The sequence below is a fragment of the Sus scrofa genome, chromosome 5 (genome assembly GCF_000003025.6).
Source record: "Sus scrofa isolate TJ Tabasco breed Duroc chromosome 5, Sscrofa11.1, whole genome shotgun sequence".
Lineage (NCBI taxonomy): Eukaryota > Metazoa > Chordata > Mammalia > Artiodactyla > Suidae > Sus > Sus scrofa.
In genome coordinates this window covers 80,732,799-80,758,801 of record NC_010447.5, presented here as the reverse complement: position 1 = coordinate 80,758,801, position 26,003 = coordinate 80,732,799, and the positions used below count along the sequence as shown (strand labels likewise).

General features: G+C 47.2%; 1 protein-coding gene across 1 annotated transcript in view; it reads left to right on the top strand.

Annotated features, from left to right (window-relative positions):
• The window catches only part of STAB2 (stabilin 2), a 170,763-nt gene that overhangs the window by 104,420 nt on the left and 40,340 nt on the right, over positions 1-26,003 (top strand). The window contains 13 exon segments of the mRNA XM_021092647.1: positions 29-127; positions 215-322; positions 3,742-3,873; positions 6,704-6,832; positions 8,682-8,738; positions 10,034-10,129; positions 11,098-11,293; positions 12,690-12,785; positions 15,669-15,714; positions 16,835-16,911; positions 20,098-20,223; positions 22,364-22,437; positions 24,563-24,634. Of these exon segments, the coding sequence (XP_020948306.1) occupies positions 29-127; positions 215-322; positions 3,742-3,873; positions 6,704-6,832; positions 8,682-8,738; positions 10,034-10,129; positions 11,098-11,293; positions 12,690-12,785; positions 15,669-15,714; positions 16,835-16,911; positions 20,098-20,223; positions 22,364-22,437; positions 24,563-24,634 (1,308 nt within the window).

Sequence of the window (26,003 nt, the reverse complement as noted above, 5' to 3'; positions counted from 1 at the left end):
AACAGAATGTTGGGGCTTCCTTTTCCAGGTCCTGCTTCCCCAAAGGGGTCTAACTGGCTCCTTACCAAACCTGCTCACCCGGCTGGACCAGATGCCTGACTATTCCATCTTCCGGGGCTACATCATTGCAAGTACCATGTTGTCTGCATGACCCTCTGCTCAGGTTACCTAGGAACAGAAGTCCCTCACACACTCCCGTATCTTTTCATCACAGCAATACAATCTGGCGAGTACGATCGAGGCTGCTGATGCTTACACAGTGTTTGCTCCAAACAATGATGCCATCGAGAGTTACATCCGGGAGAAGAAGGTCACAACTCTGGTAGGTCAATATCCAGATGTTTAACACAAATTCGGGCAGAGAGTCTCATAACCAAACATCCCCCAGGCCAGAACTGCTCACGTACTCATTCTGTACCCTAGAAGCACATACTTCGGCCCATGTGTACAGGATGCAGGCATCCCAGGAACCTGGAAGCATCTGCAAGGCCGCCCCTCCACCCCTCGCTGGCTTCTCCCTGGTCCCAGGCAGCCAGCTGTCAGTAGCAGGGACCTAGACTGAGTGGACTGTCCTTGCTTCCGCCTATTCTCCCATCTCTGTCTTCCCTGATTCCTAACATCCAGGGCTGAACAGTCAAAATTTGTCAGAAAGCTTGGTGAAATAAAAAAATCTCCAATCCTGCCTCTCTCTGGCTGAAAACCCTTGGATACATCTTCATTTCCCGGATAGGTCCAAACTACCGCCTCAGTTATTTAGGGCCTTCGTAAATAGGCCACGATCACCTTCTATTCAGTGCTGGCTCCAGCATTTCTGTGTAGAAGGATCCCAGAGTTGCCCCACCAGCAGCCCTGTAGCGAAAGGACAAATTTGAAGCTGTAGTTGCACAGCAAGCATGCTCTTTTCACTTGTATCTTCATCTAGAAGATGAGGGTGTTAAGGATGCGGGAGCCGGTGCTTGACGCCCCGCTAGGCCACCCTTGGGTCCATTGCTCTCTCCCCGCCCAACGTTCTCTGCAGACGCCACGTGCTCTAACCAGAGTACTGTTATATGGACCCTCAAGAAGGCAAAACTGTGTTGGGCCCACACCCACACCCACGCACACCCAACCCGCCATCAGATGCCCTTCCTCCTTTGCTGCCCCCTCCCTCCGAGTTCCTCACGTCCAGTGTCACCACCTCGGGAAGCTGGCTCCGGCCCCCGGAGCCGCAGCCCGTCTCTCCCGCCTCAGAATTCAGACCACTGCGCGCCCCTCAGCACTTCCAGACCCGGGTGTGAGGCGTGGTCTTTTCAGGTGGGTGGGCCTTCGCTCTCCAATGCGGAACTTCTGCGGAGGGAGGAAGGGTGTCGGGTGTCTGTACTGCGCATGTCGAGCACGCGGGGTTTGGGGATGGAGTTGGAAACGCTCTTTACTCTGCCCCCATCCCCGTGAACCTGTTCGGTGGGGGATATTCTTCTCCTGCCCTGAGATGAAACCTCAGGCAATTCCATAGCTTTTCCGCTTTCCACAGAAAGTCCTGTCATCACTTTAAGTCACGAACACAGTCTCAATTAAGTTAAAAAAAATGCAGCTCCTGGTCACAATCGACATTCTGAATTGGATTTAAAATGAAATCATCTCTCCTCACTGTTCTATGCTGGGGCTTTGTCCAGACAGAAAACTAGAAGAGGGGCCTTGTCCTTGAAACAGTCAGGATCCATCAGGAGACAGAAACCATACCAGAGAGAAGTTAATATTATAAATTTTTGTTGAATATCAAGCTGTATAAATATAATTGAAAGGTAAAAAAGAGATGGCATAGAAGCATCTACAACCACAAATGCTGGGAGAGCAGAAGGGGGGATTCAGGACGACTAAAACTTAGAAAAGTGGGGGAACCCGAGTAGCTATAAATCGGACCTTTGAGGAGAGGGTGCCATTCAGCTGGTGACTCTGGTGTTGCGGGAGGGTCCCTGGGGGTCCAAGACTCAGGTCAGGCCTCTAGGAGAAGCATTCCCCAGCCGTGTGCTGGCATCTTGGGAGGAGGCGGGCAGGATAAGGCTGGTCTGGGAGTGGCCGGTCTCAACCACTCGGATTCAGGGGAAAGTGTGGCTGAGTGATGCCCCCAGGACCAGGAAGCACATGGAGAGAGGAGACCCCTCTTATAGGCCTCGCAGTCTCTTGGGTACTCTCTGCTGCCAGAGCCCAGCAGGAGCCCGGGGAAGGGAGCCGTGCAGACTGCAATCCAGCCCCACTGCAGAACCAGTGTGGAGGGTGGTTGGGAGCTGAGAGACAACAATTTAATCTGCCTTCTTCTCTCCTTCCCATGTGACGCTCTATTCCTCTGCTCATCTCACTCAATTCAGTTTTGGCATCACCAGGTTTGCAGTTGAGGGGCAGGACCTTCTGGTGATCACAGAAATACTAAGAGGAGGGGAAGCTTCTCATCTAGCTGGTGCCATGTTGAGGTCCCGGTGCATCTGCAGGTGTCTGGAAGCTCTCGCTCCTCTCCTTCCCACTCTCTGATGGGTTCTTTGGGAGCCTCACCCATCCCTGGTGGTCTCCAGCTGCAGTCCCCTGGCCCTGTGTGTGTGCATCTGTTCCTATAATCACTTATTTCCTCCATGGACCCTCAGCACCCAGAGCTCATCTCCAGCTTTGCCCCCTAGAAGGTCTCTCTGCCCATTAGGCAGCCCTCCAGGATAAGACCTGGGGCACCAGCTCTCTCAGACAAGCACCCTCTTGTCCCAGGTCAGTGCTGGGAGTGCAGGCCTGTCACTGAATGCAGGATGGTTACCACTCTGGCTGCTGAGGACACAGATCAAGCCCTTTGAAGGATCCCATTGAACCTCCTCTCATGACCCCGGAGGTGAAAGGCAAGCTAGGGTGTGGGGACTCCTGTCACAGCCGTTCTCACTAAAGAAATAGATTTTAAAATCCTCCCCCAGGAGTTCCCATTGTGGCTCAGCAGAAACAAACCCAGCTATTATCCATGAGGATGCAGGTTCGGTCCCTGGTCTTGCTCACTGGGTTAAAGGATCTGGCATTGCCGTGAGCTGTGGTGCAGGTCGCAGACAGAGCTCAGATCCTGCACGGCTGCGGTGTAGGCCGGCAACTGCAGCTCCAATTCACCCCCTATCCTGGGAACTTCCATATGCTATCGATGCAGCCCTAAAAAGCAAAAAAATCAAAGCAAGTCAAGTCTTCCTCCAGCCTTTCCTGCCCTGAGTTTGGGTTGTAAAGCCCCCTAAGGATTCTTTTCTTTTTTTTTCCTTTTTGCTTTTTAGGGCTGCACTCACGGCATATGGAGGTTCCCAGGCTAGGGGTTGAATTGGAGCTACAGCTGCCGGCCTATGCCACAGCTATGCCAACGAGGGATCTGAGCCACGCCTGAGACCTACACCACAGCTCAGGGCAACGCCAGATCCCTAACCTGCTGGATGAGGCCAGGGATCGAATCCACATCCTCATGGTTCCTAGTTGGATTCGTTTCTGCTGCGCCACAGTGGGAACTCTCTGTAATGGATTATTGGATGTCCTTCATGGATTGTTTGTAAGTTCTCCAGGGTGATCTGTCTTGGATTTAGCATTTATTATCTAATGTGCTCTGATGCCTTGATCAAAACTTACAGTTCAACAAACTCTTGCTCTTAACTCCCCCCCCCCCCCCACAGTGCCTGGCAGATGGAAGCAGCCCAGGAAGTGCCCAGGGCAGGGGCTGGGAGACCCATGGGTTGTCTTTCCCATCTGTGTGTTGTCCAGGAGGAGGACGTGCTCAGGTACCACGTGGTCTTGGAAGAGAAGCTGCTGAAGAATGACCTGCACACTGGCATGCACCGGGAGACCATGCTGGGCTTCTCCTACCTCCTCGGCTTCTTCCTCCACAACGACCAGGTGCAATCATTTCCCTTCTGACCTGGGAATGGGTGTCCTGTCCCGGTGTCCATCGTCACTTCTTCTTTTTTTTTTTTTTTTTTTGGTCTTTTTGTCCTTTAGGGATGTACCCGTGGCATATGGAGATTCCCAGGCTTGGGGTCGAATCAGAGCTGTAGCCCACGGCCTACCCCACAGCAACGCGAGGTCCGAGCCATGTCTGCAACCTACACCACAGCTCACAGCAATGCTAGATCCTTAACCCACTGAGTGAGGCCAAGGATCGAACCTGAGTCCTCACAGATTCCAGTCGGGTTCGTTAACCACTGAACCATGATGGGAACTCCTGTCATCATTTCTGCATGGGATGGTCTCACCAGCACTTCCTAAGCCCAATCAATAGGAGGCAGTTGTCTGTGTGTCACCATAAAGTGATGACTCAGCCAGACTAGGGAGCTCCCACTCCCACTCCCACTCCCCTTCCCTGTCCCCAACCTTCAGCTCATCAGTGTGGCCTGGCTAATCATGGGATTGAATCCCAGCAGTCAGGGGTACCCTTCAGTTCTAATTCCTAACAAACAAACCGACAGTCCCCAGGCTCCCCTCCAAGATGGACGGGAACCTGGTGTCAAAAACTCGCTCCTAGGAAGTGGCACTGGCTCCAGGGTAAGGAGCCTAATGACGTGTGAAGGAGCCAGCAGCCAACAATATGAATACTGTTATCATAGCTTGATCGCAGAGACTGCAGACCTAGGACCAACTGACTCCACACCAGTATTCCAGTGTTAATCTCATATAGCCCCTAAGTACATAAAGTGTCTAGAATTCATAAAAAAAGAATTGAGACTTAATACACGTATAAAATACTTAGATATAAAATTCTGTTTACATATTTCAAGCGTCAAGTAAGACAATCTATGATAATTCAACAAGAAATTCACTATGTAACTCTAGTATAAATTCTTGTTAGAAAAATCCGTAAGAGAGTTGCCACTGTGGCTCAGCAGGTTAAGGACCCGATGTTGTCTCTGTGAGGATGTGGGTTCATGCCCTGGCCTTGCTCAGTGGGTTAAGGATCCGGCATTGCCATGAGCTGTGCTGTAGGTCACAGACAGGCTCCAATCTGGTGTTGCTGTGGCTCTGGTGTAGGCTGGCAGCCACAGCTCCCATTCAACCCCTAGCCTGGGAAACTCCATATTCTGCAGGTGCGGCCCTGAAAAAAAAAAAAAACAAAAAACTCAGCACCTTGGAATTCTGCGCATTTGTTTTGCCATCACCATTTGACACCACAAAGAGGACTCCCTTCTTCCTTTCCAGATCTACGCAGATCCTGGACCACTTCTGTGGACCTCAGCCACAGAAGTGATTTATCCCAACATCCAGTGACAATTCACTTAACTAACTCCAAGTAAATTTTAAGGGACTTTAACATTCAGAATACTTTCAAATTTACACACTTAGTAGTGTCGTTTTAATCTTGCTTGATGCAGTGGGGAGTTTGGGAAATGTTAATCATTTTTAAACCCTTGTTAGATCGGAAGTCAACATCTGTTAAGTGCAATAAAGAATGCCCCTTTCTCCCAACCTCAGCCCTCCTACACCTACGCACACACACCATCCCCCAATTTTTCAAAGAACCATTTGTTTGCAGTTATATTAGTTACTTAAATGGGTGAAGGAGTGGCTTTACTTATTTTGCATTTAGCAATCATCAAGGTACCGTCCCATTAAAAAAAAAAAAAAAAGAAAGAAAAAGAAAGCCAAACAAGTTAGAGCTCACAGCCGAATCCGTATTGGCTGCGTTTAGGTACTGACTTAGTCCACATGTCTTAGATGCTTACAGACACTCTAGGCAAAGACAATACAAACATACCACGAATTCCACAGAAGCCCCAAGAGAACTGTGGGGTGATGCAGACCTCTGAGCTCCACACACTGGGAAGGGATGCCGTCTGGTGGAATGCTTTTTACAAACTCTAAAACATTCAGACATACTGGTTATTTTTATTCTTGTGTCATGGTCACTTAGCCTTACTGAGGGGTGCTTGCTCATTAACCAGGAAGTAGAAGTAAGCTGAAAGGACACTGAGCTTTGTTCTCCGTGTCTTGGTTTTAGACAGCATCTGCACTTCCCGGGCTGCCAGGAACCAGCGCAGCCGAGCACAGCCATGGAGTCATTTTTATCAAGGGCTCTAACATAATGATCATGATTCAAAATTTTTTAAACAATAGAAACTGATCATGGAGTTCCCGTCGTGGCGCAGTGGTTAACGAATCCGACTAGGAACCATGAGGTTGCGGGTTCGGTCCCTGCCCTTGCTCAGTGGGTTAACGATCCGGCGTTGCCGTGAGCTGTGGTGTAGGTTGCAGACGCGGCTCGGATCCCGCGTTGCTGTGGCTCTGGCGTAGGCCGGTGGCTACAGCTCCGATTCAACCCTAGCCTGGGAACCTCCATATGCCGCGGGAGCGGCCCAAGAAATAGCAACAACAACAACAACAACAACAACAAAAAAGACAAAAAAAAAAAAAAAAAACAACTGATCATTTGAGGGATGGAGAGAAATCTTAGAAATGATCTAGAACGACCTTTTCCTTTTACAAAAGGGGAAATCAGGATTCAGAGAGGAACAGCAACTGGTCCAAGGTCACACAGCTGCAAAGTGCCGCATGAAGAAGTGTTACCTAGACGCCACTTTCCTGGGCAGAGCTCTCTCTACGAATGTGCTGCCTTCCAGGAGAATATTGGAACATCTGTTAGGCTGTGGTTCTACTGATATCATCCAATCCCCGTCACCCTATTTCCCTTAAAATCATTCTAATAAAAATTTATGATTAATCTTCCTGTTGACAGCTCTATGTAAATGAGGCTCCGATAAACTACACCAATGCAGCCACCGACAAAGGAGTGATCCATGGCTTGGGGAAAGTTCTGGAAATTCAGAAGAATAGATGTGATGTTAATGACACTACTATTGTACGAGTAAGTTCTCTCCAAGGCCAATGATGCAATTAAAGAGTGCTGGCTTATTTTTTATAATTTTTAAAATATAGGACTCATCTATCAGATGCAAACTATTACATTTAGAATGGATAACCTGTGTAGGTCACTTTGCTGTACAGCAGAAATTGACAGAACATTGTAAATTCGCTATAATAAAAAAAATTTTTTTAAGGAAAAAAATTATAGCACAATTCTTCCCCCCCCAAAAAAAAATCTTCATAATCTAAAATTTGGGCTATATTCCTATATGTTAGCAGATAAGAAAACTATAAAATGAGCAATAAGCATTTTCTCAATATTGTTTATAACATATTCTCATAGAAACCCTGCCATTTATAATTGATTTATACTTGTTTAGGTTTAGCTCTATCTAAATTATTGTTGTTCAGGATAAATGAAAGCAAAGAATTATATATATATATAAAAGACTCATCAGAGAATCTCAGTTCAGTTCAAAAACACTGCATAAACACCTCTGCCAAGGAGTGTACTTGGCTGTGGCTCCATGCAAGTAAATAACCCATGACCTCTGCCCTCAATGGGCTCACAGTCTCATATCTTGAAAGCCCAGGAAAGGCTGCCTGAAGAGTTGTGTTGAACAGGATCCTGAAGCCACGGTCTTCCTCAAAGGGAAAATGTGCCAGGCCTCACAGAGGCACAGGGAGTGGGCTCTGGTTGACCCGTGGTAGGTTTAGACCAAGCCTGGTCTACTAGGAGTGCAAATATAAAAATGAATCGTTGCAGCACAATGTAGGATGCAGTAATGGGAGGTTTCTCTCCATGGGATGGCGTAGGGTCTTTCAGTAATAGTAATAATTGCTGTCATTTATTGGGCACTTTCTATGTTCCAGGCACTGCGCTAAAGCTTTTACACGTATTAACCCACGTAATCCTCACAGCCTACAAAATCGGCATGATCACTGTGCCCCTTTTGCACAGTTTCACAAAGCTAGCAAGTGACAGAGAAGGCGTTCAAATCCAGGCGGTCTGGCCCCAGAGCCCGAACTGTGACCGACCACACTGTACTGCCCAGCAGGTGCCAAGTGAGGAACTAGTCACATCAGCCTCCTCCCATTTTAGGAACAAGGCAGTACTTTAAAATGCCTGTCCTTCTTAACCTGTGCTCTTTATTTTGTGACAGTGTATGTCATCTGCACTGGGCAGTGGCCCCTCAGCTGGGCGGTGTGTTCCTAGGCTGGGCATTGTGTGTAATTCATTGTCTTAGTCTCAGAATCTGGCCCAGTTCACAAAATAGTAGGTTTTTCAATAAATGAGTTTTTGTTAAAGGAATTAGGATTTAAATGAGTTAAGATCTCCACGGGTTAGAGTTGCCGTTGCGGCGCAGCAGAAACGAATCCGACTAGGAACCATGAGGTTGCAGGTTCGATCCCTGGCCTTGCTCAGTGGGTGAAGGATCTGGTTTGCTGTGAGCTGTGGTGTAGGTTGCAGACGCAGCTTGGATCCTGTGCCGCTGTGGCTGTGACGTAGGCCAGTACCTGTAGCTCCGATTTGATCCCTAGCCTGGGAACCTCCATATGCTGCGAGTGCGACCCTAAGAAGACAAAAAAGAAAAAAGATCTCCACAGGTTACAAGATCTTCAGCATCAGAAATGTATAGTGGAAAAAGCAGTGCTCCAATGTCCATGGCCAGTAGTAGTTGAAGTATTTGTCTCAAAGGACATTAAAGAGCTGAACCGGATGAGCTTCTAATTTTCAATTCTACATCCTGAAAGCTTCAGCTCCAAGTCTGGGAAAATAATCTGCTGCCTCATTTTGCACTAGAAGTCATAACTATGAAATGCTCACTCTGCCTCTGTGTTTTACCAAGGGAAAGTGTGGAAAGTGTCCCCAGCAGCCGATCTGCCCATTTGGAACTAAACCACTAGTAAGTATTTTGTCCACTTTGATAAAACCACTTCCTAATCCCAGGGAGATCCAAATCAGAAAGTGAGTCTCAAGCCCAGCCCATTTCATTGTCCTCGTGTTTTCACTTGGTTTAAATTTAACATTACCTTCTTGTGTGCATCTTTCTAAAGTCTTTTTTTTTTTTTTTTTTTTTTGGACCAAAGCAAAGTTTTCGTTAATAAATCAGTAAAAACAGGGGTTCACCTCAACCAATGCCCAATGCAGGAAGGGATTTTTCACTTTCTACAACTTTCATATCCCAAAAGCCCATTGAAGACAGGAGCAAGAAACTTTATCCAAGAAGACAGACTCCATACCCAACACTGTATTCAACCCAGATGAGTTTCTCATTCCCTTACAGTTGAAATTAAAACTAACTTTCTCTGAGAACACAGGACAGACTAGAGGGGAGGTAGCTGTGTCTTTGAAATAACTACATATCTATTTTTCTTGTAACCGTTTATTGCAAAAGCTACTTCTGGTGATGCTCCAACCACTGCAAAGAATGAACACTCCTGGAGTTCCTGTGGTGGCTCAGTGGTTAATGAATCCGACTAGGAACCATGAGGTTTCGGGTTCGATCCCTGGCCTTGCTCAGTGGGTTAAGGATCCGGTGTTGCCGTGAGCTGTGGTGTGGGTCACAGACACGGCTTGGATCTTGCGCTGCTGTGGCTGTGACGTAGGTCGGTGGCTACAGCTCCGATTAGACCCCTAGCCTGGGAACCTCCATATGCCACAGGAGCGGCCCAAGAAAAATGGCAAAAGACAAAAAAAAAAAAAAAAAAAAAAAGAATGAACAGTCCTGAACCTTGCATGAAATTATAGTTATTAATGGTAACAGTGCTGACTCTCTCACTTGAGGTTTTATTTAATCGTGTATCAGTCTATAGAGCAGCCCTAATACTGTCTCAGACCAGTGCAGAAAATCAATCAGTAAGCAGAAACCAATTCTCAGCTCACTGTGTAGTGCTGGAAGGATGTTTTTATCTGATTTACCCTGTGATTCTTGCTAATGTAAGCAAGTCTTCCAAAGAAAAGTCCTTTTTACACAGCACCACCTTAAGTCCTAATTATCCGAATTTGGCCAGCTGGTGTTCTGGCAGCCAATGCTGTGCTTTGGCGTTTTCCGTCTTATGAAACAGTTCCGAGATGCCACCTCCCTTTCCAGAACATTTCAGTTAGAAAGGCAGCAGTGTATCACCCACCTACTTGCTTTTAGAGATGGGAAAACTTTATCCTAACCAAAAAGCTGATGTCATCATTATTATTTCATAGGGTGATGAGACGAGGAGGTGTCTGTATACCATTTATTTCATGGGCAAGCGATCGCTGTTCATTGGGTGCCAGCCCAAGTGTGTGAAGACTGTCATTGTGAGTATGGTGATTCGATCCCCCTCTCATCGCAGTGGTCTGAGAAACGCAATCCTGTTATACTTTTCAAAGCACCTCTGCACAGACTCTTTCTGCCTTCTCCTCTTCCTCCTCGTTATCGTCATTACCGTTGTCATTCATAGTAGTAGTGGCTCTGAAACTCAGGACAGCCCTGCCAGTCAGCCCAGGGTGCAGACTGCAGTGTTGTATAATGATGAAATAGAGGCACTGAGAGGCTAAGAGGATTTTTGTGCAGGGAAAGAGACAGGAAATGTGCAACTCCCTAAGGAAAGAGCAGGTGCACCTGGTCATTTAGAAGATAGAACCCCAGAGCTAGGAGCCTCTAGGCTGTTGCTTTGGAATCTGCAGGAAAATTCTTTATAATGTCCTGTCTTGCCCTTTTCCCACGCGACTAGACACAGCCTCTGTCTGCTTCAGGCGGTTGGGCAGGAGGTCTTGTGTTTTCATTTTTTCCAGAATAAAGGCAGGCCCCAGCAAGCAGCTATCATGCAGGGCTCCCCTGAACTGGGAGAGAGTCATTTACAGTCAGAGGTCTCAGCCATGTTGGCCTCCCTGCTTCCGTACTGGATGAGATAACGTGCACTACAAAGGGGCCGGGTTTGGGGATGGCTAGGGCCCCTCTGGCATCATTGCATTATCCTTACTGTGCTCCTGCTGCTCCTCCTCTTTCTCCCTTTCTTCATCCTCTCCTCCCATCCGCCCTCCTCCTTCCCCCGCCTTCCTGCCTCCCCAGCAGAAGGCTCCATGTTGTTCCTGGCACCCCTGGAAATCGCATAGCCTCACCTGGTTCTCATGGGTTGCTGTCCCCGCCCCTCACAACATGGGGGGGGGGCAAATCTATGGCCACATGTCCCGTCCCACCTGCAGGCCATCTGCACCAGGGCTGCATGAAACCAGAGGATGGACGTGTGACCTCGTCCACGTCCAGCCTGGTCCTTCCGTTTCAGACAAAAGAGTGCTGTGCGGGCTACTTCGGCCCCCAGTGCCAGCCCTGCCCAGGGAGTGCCGAGGGCATCTGCTTTGGAAACGGGATCTGCTTGGACGGAGCCAACGGCACGGGCGTCTGTGAGTGTGGAGGGGGCTTCGGCGGGACGGCCTGTGAGACCTGCGTGGAGGGCAAGTACGGCGCCCACTGTGATCAAGGTGCGTGCCCTCGCCCCACCGGGCGCGGTGAAACCAAGCAGAAAAGCACGAGGAAAGGGTGATGGCCTCACCGGCTGGTCTGCAGGACAGGCCGGACCCCCCCCCCCCACCACCCCCCACAACCCCATTGTCACGTGCATTACAAGAACTTCCATGTTGTATCTTGGGGCAGCGATTCCAAACATTTTCAGCCACGAAACTGGACCTCCGAGCCCACCCCAGGCTGCTCTGTGACATTCTGCAACCCACTCACGTTTCTGTACCTGTCTATTTATCTGATAGATTGAAAAGCAGATCCGTGCACATTATCTCACTTAATCCACACAGGAGCTGTAGAGACTCGAGTATTCCTACCCTGGTTTTACAGACGAGGATCTTAAGGCAAAGGGGTTGAATGAGTTCCCCCAAGGCCACACCTGAGGAGGTGTCACGACACACACTGCTTCCCTCCAAAGCTGTACTTTTGAATCATGACCGTTATGTGATGGCCACTCAGTTGATTCACCCTCAACCAGCCACATGCTTTTAAGTTGTTTCCACAAAAATCATCATCTGTTTTAGCCAAGTCATCTGCATTCTCCCGCCCTGACTTGCCTGCGTCCTCTCCCCATGAGAGGGCCAATGGGAGAAAAGGGGCGTCCTAATCCATAGAAAACAAAGCATTTTTCTACCATGTATTAAAAGCCATATATTTGACCTGGCTGGCACTATTTTCTCATCAGCTAGTCCAAAGCCAAAGTCAATAGGCAATTGAATCATTATTGGGCCGTTTAGTGTATAATTGGCATTATAGTGCCACTTTTTCTCTGTGTTGTGCAGAAGAATTATCTGATTGCAGTTATGTAGGATTTCCTAACCTACCATCTATAGGTAACCCTCACAGGGTCCCGCAAACCCCCAAGGCTGAGCGCATTTTTCTGAGGACGGCATCCTTAGCTTTCATCCAGGTCTCAAAGGGGCTGAAGATCCTAGTGCATAACAAAGGGCATTTCCACGTTACTGGAGAGGGTGCCACACTGGGTCTGCAGGAATTTGGTGGAATTCTCTCTGATGTCTCCTCTTAGGGCACAAACATGGTTCTCTCCCAAGGGGTCCCACATAACCTCGGCTCCTCAGATAACCTCAGCCAAGGACACTCACACCACTTGGGTCACTGCCCCACAGTGCTACACGGTCCCCAAATGGTGGTCTTTGTTGAACCATACCCTGAGTCACCTATCAGCCCACCCCATTCTATTTCCTGTGCCCCACCCCCCGCCCCGCCACCATTAACAACCATCATCTGGAGTCAGGTTGGAGAATTATATGCAGTGAAGTGAACCTTTATATCAAATCATCAGTGAGTTGTTGAATGCAGGTAAAAAGTCTGACAGCATGTGGGTGTTTTTCCACTCAGTGTGTACTTGTGTCCATGGGAGATGCAATCAAGGACCCTCAGGTGACGGCTCCTGCGACTGTGACGTGGGCTGGCGAGGAGTGAAATGTGACAGTGGTAAGAGCCAGCCTTTCAGGACTTAGGATCTGTTCTGAGCCTCACTTCTCAGCAACTATTTTTTTTTTCTCCTTTGAAAATACAAATGGCATGTTTATTTCTTCTTTTGGCAATACGGTAGTTCCTACTTCAGCAAAAAAAAAGTTTGTAAACTAAAGAAAAGTAGAAAAAGAAAATAAAAATTGCTCATATTCTCAAGGCAGGGAAAAAAGCTATCACTAGCATTTTGTATTAGCCTTACAACCTTTTTCTAGGTATATAAACATGTGCATGGGGCTGTACTCTACATAGAGTTTTATAACCTGCTTTTTCACTTGACAATATGTAATCTATCTTTCTTTGCGAATGTAGATAAATATCACGTTTCTTCACTTCTACATAGTATCCCATTATCTGACTGTACCGTGCTTCTTAAACTCAGTTTTCTGCCATCTTAAACAATGCTGCAGTTATTACCAAATGCAAGTTCATGTGCCTGATGCACAGTGAGGCCAAACAAACGAAAACATCAGCGTTTGGAGCAGAGAAAGTTTTATTGCAGGGCCAAGCAGGGAAAATGGGTCGCTCATACCCCCTAAAACCCCGAGCTCCCCAAAAGCTTTCAGCAAAGCATTTTTAAAAGCCAAATGAGGAGAATTGGGGTGCAACGTAGGTGAGTGGGTCGTGCATGACTCTCTAATTGGTGGATGGTGGTCTATCCGTAGGTGCCAGAAGGACTGGAGGCCCCATATGTGCTCATGACCATCAAGTAGTTAATTTCTTGCATTTGGTGGTAGTTTAAGCATCTGAAAAACTCAGGAAAGATGCACCAGATACTATTTAGGTACTTCAGAGAGGAGGTAAAGCAAAGGATCTGATTATACAGTGAGCGTCTCATTCATATACATACGCATTTGTCTTATTGATTCATTTGGTTAAATGCCTTGATGAGATGGAATTTCTGAGTTAGAAGTTGGCACTTGGGGGAAAAGTTTGCTACTTATTGCCAAGTTACCCTCCAGAGATTATATCAATTTATTTTCCCACCAGTAGGATCTGAGCCATTTTCCCCAGCATCCACCCCCACACTTCACTGATATTCTTGTTGTGCTCCCCATGAGAGTGATGAGAGGGGAGAGAATTGCAGGCAGAAAGAAGCTCGTGGAATAGTCCAAAGATGTGGGAAAGCTGTGCACATCTACAGAGCCGGAGGACTGCAGAATGAGAGGAATAACTGAGAACAGGCTCAAGAAATAGGCAGGAGAGAGATCACAAAAGCCAGGGATGATGGACTTTCTGCTGAAGGCAACAGGAAGGCTTCAAGGGTTTTGAGGAGGGCAGCCATCTGACCTGGTCTGCACCTTAGGAAGATCATTCTGACTCTAGATTGGAGAGCATTCTCCTGGGAGCAGCTATCAGAGGGCTGGGGCTGGGAAGGAGTCACAGAGGCCTGCCAGCCAGTGAGGGCTCCAGAGATGTGAGGTTGTCAGGAGGAGTGTCTTGGGAGTTCCCATTGTGGCGCAGCAGAAACTGAATCTGACTAGCATCCATGAGGACACGGGTTCGATCCCCGGCCTCACGCAGTGGGTTAAGGATCTGGCATTGCCGTGAGCTGTGGTGTAGGTCACAGACATGGCTCGGATCCCCCATTGCTGTGGCTGTGGTGTAGGCTGGCAGCTGCAGCTCTGATTCAGCCCCAAGCCTGGGAACCTCCATATGCCGCAGATTTTTTTTTTTTTTTAAAGGAATGTCTTTTTTTACCCAAAGATCCAGATGATGCTGTGGTCAAGGGAACACAGATTTGGTTGAAAAGCTATATTCCAAAGTGTGAATCGTCTGAAGAAGACATCCTAGAGCAGAAGATATCAAATGCTAGTGGGCAGAGCAGAGTTCAGAGGGCCTGGGAGAGGGAAGCAGAAGCAATGGGGTCACATTAACAAGAGGACAGCCTGGGGGAATCCCTTGAATAGATCATAGACTGACAGCCAGAAAAAATCTAGGAAAATCTGTTGTGTCACAGATTACCCTTGACTGTCATTTACATACTTATAAGAGCATTGGCACATGGGAGGACCAGCCACATTTAAAAGAACAGGGAGAACAGAAGATCCGATTGTGCTCAAGATGGTACAGTCGAACTGGCTTGGTCATTACAGCTCATGACCTAGTGGACCATATGCGAGCCCAAAAAAAAAAAAAAAAAAAAAAAAAAACAGGAACATCTAGAGGCTGTGACAAGTTTCAGGAGACCATTGACAAAAATGTGAATAAGGTGGCAGCCTAACTGTGGCAGGAAAAACAGAGGCAGGTGTTAAATGAGCTAGAATGAAGAGCACGAGGCAACTAGATATGCAGAAGAAGGGAGAGGGAGGGAGGGTCCGCTACCTATGGATGGTGGGCAGATTGAGGAGGAAATGGTGGCGGGGGGGCGGGGGGGTGATTGTGCAGGTCCTGCTTCATGCAGGTCTGTGCTATTTTTGCTCATGCAAAACAAAAAAGCCCTTCATATTATAATTATATAATTTTAATTAGGTGCTTGTTTATATCACTCTGTAACAAAATGATGAAAAACTAGAAAGAGTAAGGAATGTAGGAAGTATAAATAAAATAGAAGATCAAGCCCCAGGGAGGGATGTGCAAGGAGGGTACCTCACCACCTAGCACAGGGCCTGGCACACAGGAGACACTCCAAGAGTATATTTGACTTTCAAATGTGGCTCTGAGCTTCCTAGCAGCCAAGGTGAAAAGGGATTTACATGGTTACATAGTTATACATAGTTCACACGATGTGTACCACTTACTTCTGAGAAAATAAATCTTTTCCTAGCACCAACTACTAAAAGAAAGTACTTGAGTGAGGTTTAGGAAAGAAGGGCTGACACAGTATTTGGTTCTCTTTTTCAGAAATCACAAAAGACAACTGCAATGGGACCTGCCACACCAGTGCCAAGTACGTCCTCTCTGGGCTTCCTTTGTGGGTGATGTAAGGGGGATTTTTTCCTAATAGTATGTGTTCACCCAGACCCCACTGTTAGGGAAGTAGTGTCCTGCAGCCATTTCTGAGGATTTATAATAAATTTAAACTAAAAATGAGGCTTGTCAGAGCCAGCCTTTTGAACAACCTGCCGCCTGAGTTACCTGGCATGTTGACACAATGCCATTTGTTACCCCAGTTCAAGCACAGTGACTCTTTCACAGAAGTAGAGGGAGTCCAGTGATCCTCAATTTCATCAAGCCTTACTTGTGACTCACAGCCAAGCCTTAATTCTTTGTAATTGAACTTCATACTCCCAACTCCCAGAGAGGCTTAATGGGTTAATTAATTAAGAGCCCAGTAGAGCTCCCGTTGTGGCACAGTGGAAACAAATCCAACTAGGAACCATGAGGTTAGCAGAAATGAATCCGACTAGGAACCATGAGGTTGTGGGTTCAATCCCTGGCCTTGCTCAGTGGGTTAAGGATCTGGCGTTGCCGTGAGCTGTGGTATATAGATCACAGACGTGGCTCGATTCCCACGTGGCTGTGGCTGGCAGTTGTGGCTCCAGTTCAACCCTTAGCCTGGGAATCTCTATATGCCACGGGTGCAGCCCTAAAAAGACAAAAAGACCAAAAAAAAAATTAAGCCCAGTAGTGAGACCTGGAATCAGCCTCAGTCGTTTCCACTGACTGTGTGACCTTGCATCAACTAGTTAGTGCCTCTGGGCTTGGTTTCATCATCTGTCAATGGGAATAAGGACAGTATTCTGTTAGGGCAACTGGGTATTCTGTAGCTGACATGAAGTAACATATGAAGCACAGCTCCAAGCACACAGGAAGCTCTGCAAAGATGGGCAGCTACCCTCCATACCCTTGGGCCAGTGCTTACATGTACATACTCTGCCTAGTGAAGGACAGCAGCTTTAGCTGTGAGGCTGTGCTGGGAATGGACTTTCCTCCCAAGCCTCAGGTGGGACCTCTGAGTGCTTCACGGAGGCAAGAGTCAGGATGCTGGGGATGAAAGGGTATCGTGAGTCCCATGGTGGGGTGCCATGTGTTTTTCTACAAACTCCGCCTGTCTTTTCTCATTGCAGCTGTCTGCTCAATCCAGATGGCACAGCCTCATGCAGATGCGCAGCAGGGTTTCAAGGGAATGGCACGGTCTGCACAGGCAAGTGAAGAAGGAATTTTCTGGGGAGGATGAGACTAGCCTAAGCTGTTGAGAGATCTAGATTCCTGCAGGATAAATGGGCAGCTGTTACCAGCCCACAGTGAACTGGATGCAGCAGGGCAGCTGCACACCTGGAGGCAGGACGTCTGTTTTCACTGGTGGGCTTGGTATTGGAATGTGAACTGCACCTGTTCTCTTCTCCAAGCCTTGGCCACAATTGGAAACCCTGGAGAGCTTAAAAAAAAAAAAAAATCCACACTGATTGGCTGTCCTAGGGTGTGGCGTGGGCATGGGGACTTGAGTCCAGGTTCTTCCCCCCACTCCCCACCTTGCCTTAGGTGGGTCTCTGAACTGCTGCAGACCCCCTTAGCTCATTTGTAAAGTACATGTGAAACTCTCCTCCTCACAGAGTGGTCTGGGGATGAAATGGCAGAATGAGGCAGCTGTTAAACACTGCCCTGGCCTTAGATTCCCCAAGTTTGAATCTGTATTCCTAGAGTTTGTGCTACCCTTGGGAAGTTGCTTGACTGCTCTTTGCATCATTCTGTCACTTATAAGTTGTAGATCATAAGAGAATCTCCCCCACAGGATTGTGAGGTACTTAGAACACCTCTGGCACTGAGCACTCAGTAAATGTGAGCTAATAACACCCTTATGGGCCCCAATACACATTTGGTTCGAGACCAATGGAAAGACATGCTTTTCTCTTGAGCATGGCGTCCAGGCAGGCTTCAGTCCAGTTGTGGTGGAGCCGGACAATGATCACACCAATTTGCTTTTTAGACCATCTTATCCTGGGAATTGTCCCAGAAGTTCCCTGTGGTGGGATGTGGACAGCATGCCAGTGAAAACAGCTGGAAAAGGCAAATAACTGCAGTGTTTCTCTTGTCCCCCCTGTCTTGGGGGCAAATAGAAGAAGCAGAAGACACAATATAATAATCAACATTTCTGTAACACTTTCATATACATTATCCAAATCTGTAAGTGATAAACCTGTATAGGTGACCCCCAAAGTTCATATAAATTACGTGGTTTGTCCAAAGTCACATGGTGAGTGAAGGCCACGCCAAGACTCAGACACACACTTGGGTCTCTAAATGGATCTCAGTCGTTGGTCCATTTTGAAATAATTTCTGTGTGGTAAGGTCCAGTTCATAACATTTGCATATGGATATCCAGTTGTTTCAGTATCATTTGTTGAAAAGATCATTCTTTCTCCCATTGAAATAACATCTTGCAACTTTGCGGGAAATCAGTTGACCATAGACGTATGGGTTTATTTCTGGACTATTAATTCAATACCGTATAGATCCTCGTGCCCATCCTACACTGCCTTTGTTGCTGAAGCTTTGTAGTAAGTTTTGAAATTAGGGGGTGCGAGTCTTCCAACCTTGCTCATTCTTTTTCAAGATGATTTTGACTATTCTGGACCCTTTGAATTTACGTATGAGATTTAGGATGAGCTTGTCAATCATGTAAAGAAGTCAGCGGGGATTTTGACAGAGATTACATGGAGTCTGTAGGTCAGATCTGGGGAGTGGTGCCACCTTAACATTAATTCTTCCTATTAATGATCATGGAATGTAGTTCCATCATTTAGGTCATCTTTTATTTCTTTGAACAATGTTTGTAGTTTTCAGAGTATAAGGTTTATACTTTGTTAAGTGAATTCCACCTTTGACACAATTATAAATGGAATCTTTTTTTTTTTTTTTGCTTTTTCTAGGGCTGCTTCCCGCGGCATATGGAGGTTCCCAGGTTAGGATCTAATCAGAGCTGCAGCCGCTGGCCTACACCACAGCCACAGCAACGCGGGATCTGAGCCGCATCTGCACCCTACACCACAGCTCACGGCAATGCCAGATCCTTAACCCACTGAGCAAGGCCAGGGATCGAACCTGCAACCTCGTGGTTCCTAGTCAGATTTGTTAACCACTGCGCCACAACGGAACTCCTAAATGGAATCATTTTTTAATTTTAATTTGTTCATTGCTGCTGTATAGAAATATAATTGATTTTTGGGGTGGGGCGGGGGCTGTGCCCACGGCATGCAGAAGTTCCTGGGCCAGGAATCAAACCCACACCACAGCAGTGAACCAAGCTGTTGCCCCACAAGAGAACTCCTATGATTGACTTTTGACTATTGATCCTGTGTCCTACAACCTTGTTGAACTTGTTTATCAATCCAATTGTTTTTAGTGGGTTCTTCAGGATTTCCATAGCAAGATCAAGTCATCTGCAAAAAGAGGTGGTTTTACCTTTTTTCCAATCTTGATGCCTTTTCTTCCTTCCTTGTCTAATTGCCTTGGCCAGAACCTTCAGCACAGTATTGTACAGAAGTAGCAAGAGCTCATCCTTGTCTTATTCCTGATCATGGGAGAAAGCATTTTGTCTTTCACATTAAGCATGATTTTAGTTGTATGGTTTTCATAAATGAAAAATATCTGTGGAGTTTCCTGGTGGCCTAGTGGTTAAGGTCTTGGCATGGTCACCACTGTGCCTCGGGTTCCATCCCTGGCCTGGGAACTTCTACATGCCAAAGGCACAGACAAAAAGAAAAAAAGAAAAAGAAAAATATCCTTTATCAAGTTAAGGAAGTTCCCTTCTATTCTTAGTCTGTTGAGTGTTTTTCTGACTAATGGTATTGAGTTTTGACAAATGCTTTTCCTCCTTCTACTAGATTATCATGTTTTTATTTTTAATTCTATTCATATGATGTATTACATTAATTGAGCTTTAGGTGTTAAACCATCTTGTATTCCTGTACAAATCCCACTTGGTTATGGTATATAATCCTACTTATATGTTGCTGAATTTGACTGGCAAGTATTTTCTTGAGGATTTTGTGTCTAGCATCATGAAGGGTATTATTGTGTAGTTTCCTTGTGATGGCTTTGTCTGGTTTGAGTATCAGGGTAACACCGGTCTCACAGAGCGAATTGGGAAGTCTTCCCTCCTCTTTCAGTTTTTAGAAGAGTCTTTGAAATTTTGGTATTTATCCTTCTTTAAATGTTTGGTCGAATTCACAAGTGACATCTGGCGCTTTGCTTTCTTTTGAATTATCCATATTTAATCCAGCGCCTGCCATTTTGAAGTATCTTCCATTTCTCAATAACGCAAGTAAAAAGGCATCGTTTTCCCCCCTGTCCCCTCTCTGCTCCATGTTGTCTCTCTCTCCTTCCATAGCAATCAATGCCTGTGAGATCAGCAATGGAGGTTGCTCTACCAAGGCCATCTGTAAAAGAACCACCCCAGGAAGCCGAGAATGTGTGTGCAAGGCAGGCTATACTGGTGATGGCATCGTATGCCTAGGTAGGTGTCACCCCTCACCCGTCAGGAAGGATGGTTGAAGAGTCAGAGCCCTGCAAATGATGCTCCTGTGTGGGCTTTTACTGGGACAGGCCACTGCTGGGGTCATCTGCAGTTTGTCTGGATGGGAGGGCTTGGGGGTTTGGAAATGTGACCGCAGGGGTATAAAGGTGTGTGATTCCAAAAATCACTTCGAAAAGAGAAAAGACAGAAACTTCTGATGAATTATGATGGTAACTTAATTCTAAAATATTTTTAGTTATTTTTTATACAAGTACCACATTTATCATTGCAGAAAAATTACAGAATGCATGTATACTAGGGGAAAAATCCTAGAGGTACCATTTCACTATTGTTGTATGACCCCATTTTGCTATATATATATACATACTTTTTTTTTTTTTTTTTTTGGCTACATCTATGGCATGTGGAAGTTCCCAGGCCAGGGATCAAAACTGAGCCATAGCAGTGACAACATTGATAACTTTAACCACCAGACCACCAGGGAACTCCTACACATGATTTTTTAAACAAAAAAAAGAAAATTGTATATCAGGCTACATGGTATTTACTGTGCTTAGTAATATAAAAGAACAACTTTCCCTAAAAATATGTACCTCCAAATCATTCTTTTAATGGCTACTATAAAGGTATGCCATCGTAAGTTATCTGAACTGTAACTTTAGTTGTTAAAAAAAAAAAATCATACAGAAGATTTGCAGGAATAGCACAAAAAAAGACCCGCTTCCTTTTTACCTAGATTCACTGACTATTAACATTTTGTCCCAGGTGCTTTATCACTTGCTCTTTACATATATACACATTTTTTCTGAATCATTTGACCCAGTAAGATAGATAAGTAGATCACATTCCCTTTATCCTTAAACACTTGAGTGTATGTGAGATTAAGGATAGATTCTTACATAACCACAGCACAGTTAGAACTTCGGTAAATTATTTATTACTCATATAATAGTTTTGTCCAATTACCATTTGTATTCTGATTTTCTCAATAGACCCAATTGTTGTTGTTTCCTCTAGTGCAGGATCCAGTTTGGGACTGTCCACGGCATTTAATGCAATGCCTCTTCAGTCTCCTTAAATCTGGGATAGTTCCTCTGCCTTGCTTTTGTCTTTTGTGATATTTACATTTTGAAAGGACGTAGTCCGTGTCCAGTCTTTTTTATAACATGTCCTTGGTGTTGAGTTGGTCTGGTGTTTTTTTGTGGTTACATTTAGAGTCTGCCTTCCAGACCTGATATCACACGAGTGATACTGCACCCTTCCCAGGATATCACACTGGAGGCTCACGATTTCCAGCTGCCTTTAATTTTGACCACTCGGTCGAGGTGCTGACCACCTTCTCTCCCGTACAGCTACTTTTTTCCCTTTTGCTGCTAATTAGCAATCAGCCAGGAGATGCTTTGACATCACAGAAATATCCTGCTCCTCATCAAAATGTCCTGCTAAATTTAGCCTCTCCTGATGAGTCTTCTCTGAACCCATTAGGATGGTTACAAACAGTTTTTTAAAGAAATTCCTTCACTCCTCATTCATGCATGTTGAATTGGACTCCAAAATTCTATTATTTCAAGTCCTTGACTGCAAACACTCACATTCATCCAGTGGGACAGATTCAAGCCCACAGCCATGCCTCAGCTGGCCCAGTCCCATCCCAGAGGAGTCGATTTTGAGAAACCACATCTGGTATGCTCCCTGTTGGGTTACTTCTGCCTGAATTGTCAGAAACCTGAGTCACACCTTGACACCTGCTCCCCTTGGTCAGTTCGCCATGCTGGGTGGTCCCTAAAGACGGCTTTACTTGAAAATGAGGCTTGATTCTTTTTTTTTTTTTTTTTTTTTTTTGTCTTTTTGCTATTTCTTGGGCCACTCCCGCGGCATATGGAGGGGTCGAATCAGAGCTGTAGCTGCCAGCCTACACCAGAGCCGCAGCAACGCGGGATCCAAGCCGCATCTGCAACCTACACCACAGCTCACGGCAACACCAGACCCTTAACCCACTGAGCAAGGCCACAGATCAAACCCGCAACCTCATGGTTCCTAGTCGGATTTGTTAACCACTGCGCCACAATGGAACTCCCTGAGGCTTGATTCTCATACCTGGTGTTGCTTTTTGCTTTAGAGATCAACCCGTGCTTAGAGAACAATGGTGGCTGTCACAGGCACGCAGAGTGCACGCAGACGGGACCTAACCAGGTGAGCACTACCTCCCCGGGGGCCTAAGTTTTCCTAGAAGCAATTCCTGGGTGTTTAGACAAAGGCCTGAGGGAGAGGGGCTGAGAACACACCTCTAGGGAACCTCAGCACGAAATAAATACACGAGAGGAAATTCTGAAAGAATTCCCCAAGAGGCCATCCTTTGGGAAGGAGGAGAACTGGGGGAGGGGTGGGAGACACAGAGTACATAGGAGAAGGGACTTCCCTAGAGCACGGAGACATGGACATCTGCAAACACCACATGGTTCCAGAAGCACCTGGAGAGTCTGCAACAATCTCCCTTTTCTTTTAGCTTTCTGTTGCCCGGAATCTTTTTGGCCTGAGGCTCAGCCATGCATATACCACAGCGGAAGTTTTCAGCCCTCTGGCAGTCATTTACCCCCAACACTGGGACCCTCGGGGAGCAGGTTTGGGGAGGTGGGGAAATGTGAGGGTCCAGCACACAGGAGGGGAGAGGTCAAGGGGCGAAAGACTCCGACAGGGAAGCTAGAGGCTTGGGGACCCGATCTTAGCCTGCCTCAGTCTCTCACATTGAGAACAAGCAGAAAAGTACTTCAGACACTGAGTGATAATGTGACATTCCCAGGGAAAGGTCCCTTGACCCTGTTGAGCCCTTCAGAGACACTGCCAGGTCTCCTGGTGGGCGACCAGGTAGGTGCCCAAGAGTCCAAAAAACGAGAAAACAAAAAACCAGCTTGTTTTGAAAGAGCTGTGTGTGTGTTTACACAGACAGTCATGGGGGAAACTAGAATAGTCCCTGCAGGGCTACTTAAACATATTTGGGGGTTCAGTAGAGTTCGTATTCAAGCTACCTATGTAGTGGGGAAACCCTGTATGCTTCTGGTGCTCAGAGCCTCTGCAAGTGCTCCTCCAGCCCTAGACGGCAGCGAGAGGGACGCGGGATTGATTTCTGCCATGGAGTCTGAGCCCACAGGGGCAGCTGGTGGGTGTCTTGGCAGAGGTTTGGGCAGATAGCAGGGTCCGTCCTGCTTGGAAAGGAGGAGGAGCCCTGGCTGGCCTCACCCCACCCATGCAGTTGGGGTCTGACAAGGAGACATCAGAGAAGAGGCTTTGTTGTGGGTTAGAAAAGCCACCGCTCAGGGGCAGACTCATGAGGAGCCAATGTCCCTTCCTGCAGTCGCAGAGCTCGGTGACTAGAGATAGCTGGGTGTCAGCCCTGTTCACACCCATGGCCCGGGTGCCTGAGCACATGCCACCAGCGGTGGGGGGGGGAGGGTGAACTAGGCGATTGCCAGCTTCCTCCTTCAACTAAAGCCCCCAACTGACTCGCCCGACAGTGGGTTTGACTGTTTCCACATGTGCATCTGATGTGGTCTGAAGCCACCTTGTAGCTTCTCCTGGCTCAGCACAGGTGGGGCGAGCAAGGGCACAGTGGAAGTGGGGCTGGCCTGTAGCTTAGCGGCCTTGCAACTGGGCCATCACCAACCAAAGACAAAAGACCCGAGAGCTGAGAAGACTACTGACCAAATAAGGTGACCAAGCTAAAAAAAATAATATTAGGACAAGTCCTGTTTCTGTCTCTCTTAGCAGCGCGAGCTTCGTCAGCAAGTCACTTGCCATCTGGATTTATCCTTATATGTGAAATGAGTAGGTTTGACTAGAGTCTCTCCAGTTCCTTTTCAACAGAAATGCTGTTTCTTGATAGGAGATCGATACTTTCAAGTCATAGTTTAACGTGTACCTTATTTTAATAATAACACCAAAATTCTTGAAGAACGAGTAAACATAGGTGTAATTACAGCAATAGCTTTTCAAGCCACACTCTTTGAACCCTTGGGTAACCCTTGCTTTGCTATATTCAGTGCACGAAAAACACAAGGAAAATTCTGCACCAGATAGAAGTAACCAGTACATGCCAAGAAAGTTTAAAATAATAACAACCATGAGGTCTCCTGGCAGCAGAGGCAGGATATGAGGCGGTCCCACTGTGCTGAGGTGCAGGGGGGCGGCTCTCATCCTAGAACAGATACCTACCGCTGCCCACGGGGGAAGCATCTAACCACCACCACGGGTGTAGACCTCGCGCGTGAGGGCCAGCAGAACCTGTCTGCGAAATGACCCACTTCCCTCTCCTCCCGGACAGGCCGTCTGTAACTGTTTGGCGAAGTACACTGGCGACGGGAAGGTCTGCACGCTCATCGACGTCTGCTTAACCGTGAGTGCGGCGCCCTGTCAAGGGGCGGGTCCCTGAAGTGCTGCTTCTGGGCTGTGTCTCCCTCGGGTTCCAGCCGCCGTGTGAGAGAAACTCGGCCTCTGGCTGCACACGGCCTCAGCCTGTGTCTGGCTCTCCTCTTCTGCTGAGGACGCCAGTGGGCTTAAGACCCTCTGGTTAATCTAGGACGATCTCATCTTGAGATCCTTAGTCGCATCTGTAAAGACTTTTTCTAAACAAGGTCACACTCACGGATACCACGGCTTAGTAGGTGGACAGAGCTTGGGCGGGGCGGGGGCACTATTCAACCCACTGCAGACCAGGAAGAGCAGAGTCCCTTCCCAGGATCACAGGGCACGGCTCACATCTGTCTTGACCCCTTCTCGTGGGGCTTGTTCCTCCTGCAAGGCGCCGATCCCTGGCGGGGGCCCAGTCCATACACCTCCTCCTGGTTCATACCACTGCCCATCCGAGAGCCTCCCACTGTGGGCAGAGCCCTTTCTCTCCAAGCAAGGTCCCTACTGTCCCCATGTTGGTCTGGTGAGTTCCCGAGGAGACCATGTCCCATGTGACATGACTGTGTAGAGACAGTAAGGAAGAAGCTGCAGAGCAGGGGCTGGGATGTGGAGGTGTTACCCCTGGACCCCTGGTCGGCTTTATTCTATCAGCAATTCCTCAGCAGCCTTTTCCATTTATTTTGTTTTATTTATTTTTTAGCACCACACCTGCAGTATATGGGAGTTCCCAGGCTAGGGATCAAATTGGAGCTGCAACTGCCAGCCTACATCACAGCCACTGCAAGGCCAGATCCTGAACCCACTGAGTGAGACCAGGGATTAAACCCAAGTCATCAAGGGTACTAGTTGGGTTCATTACCACTGAGCCACGACGGGAACTCCTCCATTCTTTTAAAAGGGGCACCTTGTCTTGGCACCTCATGCTGTGATCCCACATGTACCTGACACTTGGGTGCTAGAATCATTAACTCATGGCCACTTTCTTTCATCTGGATCCATGACTGCCAGCACCCACTGGATTCTTTTCAAGAAGAAAGGAAGTTTGGTTTCTTGAAAATGAGTCATAGCGAGGCGTGTCTTTATGCTGATGAATACAATCCAGTAGACAGAAGAAACTAATCCTGAAGGAGAGGAGGGGGCTGTTGAGGAAAGACCATGAGTGGGCACGAGGAACAGGACCCAGTGCCCATAGGCGGAGAAGTGAGCCTCGGGTGGGAGCAGGGCAGTGCAAGGTAAGTGGTAGGTAGGTAGTTCAGTGAGACCATTGCTTCAGTTAGTCAGTCAGCGAGTCACTCATGGGCACCACTTCATGTGGCCCTTTACTATGAATTAACCTGAAAGTATCCTTGTCTGGC